This window comes from Primulina eburnea, chromosome 10, assembly GCF_022965805.1.
Source record: "Primulina eburnea isolate SZY01 chromosome 10, ASM2296580v1, whole genome shotgun sequence".
Lineage (NCBI taxonomy): Eukaryota > Viridiplantae > Streptophyta > Magnoliopsida > Lamiales > Gesneriaceae > Primulina > Primulina eburnea.
In genome coordinates, this window is record NC_133110.1 from 1,678,712 (window position 1) to 1,683,270 (window position 4,559).

General features: G+C 34.6%; 1 protein-coding gene across 4 annotated transcripts; it reads right to left on the reverse strand.

Moving 5' to 3' along the window:
- Nucleotides 1-775: 775 nt before the first annotated feature.
- LOC140842361 (argininosuccinate lyase, chloroplastic-like) lies at nucleotides 776-3,737 on the reverse strand. Of its 4 annotated transcripts, none has more exons than XM_073210196.1 (6): nucleotides 3,499-3,736; nucleotides 3,098-3,361; nucleotides 2,579-2,686; nucleotides 1,976-2,124; nucleotides 1,247-1,311; nucleotides 776-1,150 (listed from the first exon to the last, which is right to left on the reverse strand). In XM_073210196.1, exons 1-6 carry the CDS (start codon nucleotides 3,652-3,654, stop codon nucleotides 921-923), a joined length of 972 nt encoding a protein of 323 aa, XP_073066297.1. In that variant the 5' UTR covers nucleotides 3,655-3,736; the 3' UTR covers nucleotides 776-920. The 4 variants fall into 4 exon arrangements, with proteins under 4 accessions (XP_073066297.1, XP_073066296.1, XP_073066294.1 ...); XM_073210195.1 differs by having other exon boundaries at nucleotides 776-1,123; nucleotides 1,220-1,311; XM_073210193.1 differs by having other exon boundaries at nucleotides 776-1,311; nucleotides 3,538-3,737.
- Between the last annotated feature and the right edge of the window lie 822 nt (nucleotides 3,738-4,559).

Genomic DNA, 4,559 nt, shown 5'->3' on the forward strand with positions numbered 1-4,559 from the left:
TATATTTTGAATAAACTGTAGGAATTTATAAAATATTAACGTAACACATATAATGTTGTTGAAATTTGAAAATAAATGACTTGAAAAAATGGAATATAGACTGAAAACTATGAAAAATGACTGATTAATGCTATGACAATTCTGCAGGGAGTTTGCTTGAATTTGTTCGAGAGATTGTGTGTGTTCTGTGTTGACCGATTCCCTCTTTTTTTTTCACTGGGCGGTGCGGTTCTCTCCACTCTCTCATGATCCATGATCTACCGCCCTTTCATCCCACGATCCTTCTCTTTTTTCTCCCACGATCTTCTCTTCTTTCAGCGCCTCATGATCAGTTTAAATAGATATGAATTGATCTGCTATATTTGATAGACCCGTATAATTTAATTGGACCTGTATAATTTAATTTTAGCCCAAAAACTATCATCTAAAGTTAACAAACCGATTTAATCTTAGACTTTGATATATCTTGCAATCTCTGCAAATCATTGACAACGGTGAAAGATGGTGTATTAACTTTTTGTAGGTTCACTAATTATATGTGTACTCATCTGTCATTGCTTCTTAGTCAAACGGGGTGGGCCGGTTCACCAACAAGCGTTTAATTTCTGGCGTCTGGTGCTAATTTGTCATGTTCAATGAAAATGTAAACTGGCTTCTTCATTTTTTGTCAAGCTCTCAAATAAACACTTTTGTTGATAATACACTTTTTATTCGCTCTATTTCTGATTTCAGATTTTGAAATATAATATTATCTTAAAATCTATTTGAAATAGAGTGACAAATACAAACTATAGGCTTTATTGCATATACTGACACACAGAAAAAGTTGATGTCAAATACAAGTCTGAAGTGTAAAAGTAATTGATTCTAAAAAATTCATCCGACCAAAGTTAAAAAAAAAAAAAAGTAACAAATACTATTCAATAAATGCTGAACTTAAAGCCCACTTTCTCAATTTTAATGTTGACCAAAGCCGGAAATCCTGCTTCTTTCCAGTCTCTTATAGCTCCCACAATTTCTCTCTCAATAGCATGATGAGTTTTGTAAACCAAATACAAGCCTACCACACCTCCCATAACCAGACCAACTCCGGCAAGTGTTCTGCTCCATATGCCATTCCCTTCTCTCCCTCTTCCACCTGATCCTTCATCGTTGTCTTCGCTTGACAGACCCGTCCCTCCTCCGCTTGATCCTTCAACGTTGTCTTCGCTTGACAGACCAGTCCCTCCTCCGCTTGATCCTTCAACGTTGTCTTCGCTTGACAGACCAGTCCCTCCTCCGCTTGATCCTTCAACGTTGTCTTCGCTTGGCCTGTCGGTGTAAAAAATAGGTTGAGAAGGAGAACACATTTTCCGTCGCTATTCAATGTAGAAAAAGAAGTCACATGCTTGTCATGTGATAAATAAAGTTATTTTAGTATTTTTAGCTATATACTTACAGGGAGCTAAAACAAATAAACATTGTTAGTCAGAGACTGAATCTTGATTTTATTTATTTACGGACTGAATCATAACTTTTCTTTTGACACACGGATTTTAGAGCTATCCCGTTAAAATAACATGGTTGAGCTTTTATCATAGCACACAAGAAATTCTGGGAATATATTTGTTTTTTGGCAGGGGAATGTTCAAAATACCCAATCAATAAAAACAAAAAAATACACACCAAACAATCTGGGAGAAGTAGATTCCATAGCATCTCAACTGATAAAATTAGCCAAAGAATTTATCTGAAAAATTATTATTACTTCTTTTATAAAGTCAATATTTTGTGTAATTGCACAGGGCAGCTTTGGAAGCTCATTTCAGTAACCAATAAGGCATCTCAATTAATTTGAACTAAACCTGGCTTCACAAAACCTAGCAAAGGGTAATGAAATCGCAATTATGGACCATGTACAGGCACTTAAGACATCCTGTACAGGGAAATGTGCTGAATGTATATTTAATGAGCGCCGATTATATATGGTCCATACCTGTTTCTCACGGGGGCAATGAAACCCAGAGCCCCAGAATTCATAAATCTATCCACGGGCAGGCCAGTACCAGCTAATGCACATGCACCCAGGGGGAAAAAACTCATTCCCTTTCGACAGTCCAGCAAACGGCCTGCATCTCGTGCAAGCTGCAACATGTTTGTTTAACAAACGATTAGCATCATGTCAGTTGAGTATAAGATTAGAGCATCTATTACAGATAAAAAAAAATGATATCCTCTCAGCCATAAAAAAGCTGCGTACTTACTTAGGGAAATATGCACATGACACAAAGGTAGAAAATGTCGAAATGCGAGAACAAAGGAAAATCGAGCATGGGAACCACACATCCGAGGCATGGAAACTTGGCTAGTTTATAAAAGAATTTCATTTGTACCATAATCCATTAATTAAAACATATATTCCTATGAATTCTATCTAGAAAATTCTTCTGGTGTAGAAGCAAAATAAGTAAAAAACAGACCAACAATATCAAGTAAAAAATGAAAGTTAACTTCACAATGAAATAGAAAGGAATTTTTCCATGAACGATGATGTTTGAAATAATAGAGTGGACAAGTTTCCACAAATGAAGCAACTAACCTGCTCGAAAAATGCTACAAAAAGATGTTGCAGTAAAACAGGTTGTGCCCGTTGCAAATGAGTATAAGCAGGAACTATCAGTCTCAGTCCCTCATTTTTCAAAGCCAGCTTCACCGGTGCAACCAGGAGATTTTACAGAAAACGAAACCAAGTGAGATGAGTGAAAATTGAAAGCACTGTAATCACGCTAGATTAATAAAAACTAAGCGAACATCGACGGTTGATCCTTGACGAGTAATCACATGCTACAATTGTTTAAATGATACAGCAAAATTTGACAATTGGTGTTTTAAAAAAAACTGAAACAACAATGTCAACTAAAACTCCCGCCAGAAAAAAAATGCTGTACTAAATACTGGGGTAGCACAAATCATTTAGGTTAATAACAGATTTGATTCTAAGTGGTGTACCTCACTAAGACAGTTTTAGTGTGAATTCTCAACAAAGCACTACTAATGTGAATCTCATTAAAGTTGATGCAGTTGTGATATAGTAAAACAAGCCAAAAAGTCGCCCAACCTGAAGGTGCTTAGCACGCATTACAATATTATCAATTGCAACGCGACACCAGTGGCGAAAGTCAGTGCAAATTTGATTGTTTCTGCTGCGAGCAGTGTGACGTTTCTTTTCAGGTTCACCAACCAAGTCAGTAACCGCTGCTTCGATGTTCATGTGGACATCCTCTCTGTCGGTCCTCCACACAATCTTTCCTCTCTCAATCTGCCCCTCAATCTCATTAAGACCTTTCAAAATGCTATTCTTTTCGTCTTCAGTAATCAATCCCTGCAATTACATCATACAACAAGACTACCAATGTAACATTTTTACAAAATGTAAACAAAAAATTCGATTTTGAGGTGGTACTCGACAGGAAGCAACAATGATACATTCATTTGCAGGTAATTAACAAGAAAAAGAACCTGAAGAAAAAGCATTGACGCGTGCTCACGGCTGCTCACAATGTCATTCTTGAGAAGGTCTTTGTCGATGGAGATCGACTCCGTTAATTTCTCTACAGTGTCGTTGACGCTGTCCCCAAATCGTACTTCCCACAGCTTGACTTCCTCGGAATCCATCTTCACGGCGGCTGACGATAAGAACGGCGGTGGATTGAGATAGGTATAGGAGGAGCTGGTGTTGAAGAAGAATGGGAAAAGTGCAGAGCGTGAAAATCAGTGTTTTCTTAACATGATTATATAGTATTAATAATATAACATAACAAATAATATACTTTAAATTTTAAAACTTAAAACATATATTTAAATAAACAAAAATATATATTTATCAAAGTTTAAAAATTAAATAAATATATACATATTTTAAAATAATAGTTATAATTTTATATTTTTGTACAAAAAACAGATTAATTTTTTTAAAACTAAATTAAATAAACTCTAATAATATTTTAATAAAATCAAAATTTCAAATAATCATGTATATGTATAACTAAATAATAAATTTAATCTGTTTTGCAAAATATTTACAAGAAATATGCAAATTCATCATTCTTTCGAACTTCCAATACTAAACATTTTGTGGAAATTGTGCATTGTCGTTCATGAAAAAAATCATTATTAATTTTTTATATTTAATAACAAATAATGGACAAATTTTATAAAATAAAAAAGAGTGAGCTAATAAATTTGTAAAAACATGTTTTATTACACTCTACGCGTAGGTGTCTGTTACAACTAGTCAAACATATTTTGTTCGATATATGAATGAAGATCTTATAAATTTCGGTAGTTTATTTTTTTGAAATTACCTCCAAGCTCTATAAACAAGTGAGCCTATATGTTTCGAACATCGACCATCGATGTACCAGACTGATAAATCAGTACTCAAAATCATAAAATTAGGTGAAAGACAATATACCATTTTTCATGTTAGACTGATCGATCAGGTCCATATTGGAGCAAATATTTCAACACTACAATGGTGTTAAAACTGAGAAAGAATGGACTTCACCAAAGTCTTGATT

Bases quoted from the DNA above. Each gene is read 5' to 3' on its own strand.
- LOC140842361 (XM_073210192.1), bottom strand. From the start codon at position 3,654: ATGGATTCCGAGGAAGTCAAGCTGTGGGAAGTACGATTTGGGGACAGC. The intron at 3,362-3,498 runs GTTCTTTTTCTT...ATGTAATTGCAG, and splicing joins CGTCAATGCTTTTTCTTCAG to GGATTGATTACTGAAGACGA. The intron at 2,687-3,097 runs GTTGGGCGACTT...GCACCGGTGAAG, and splicing joins TGCGTGCTAAGCACCTTCAG to CTGGCTTTGAAAAATGAGGG.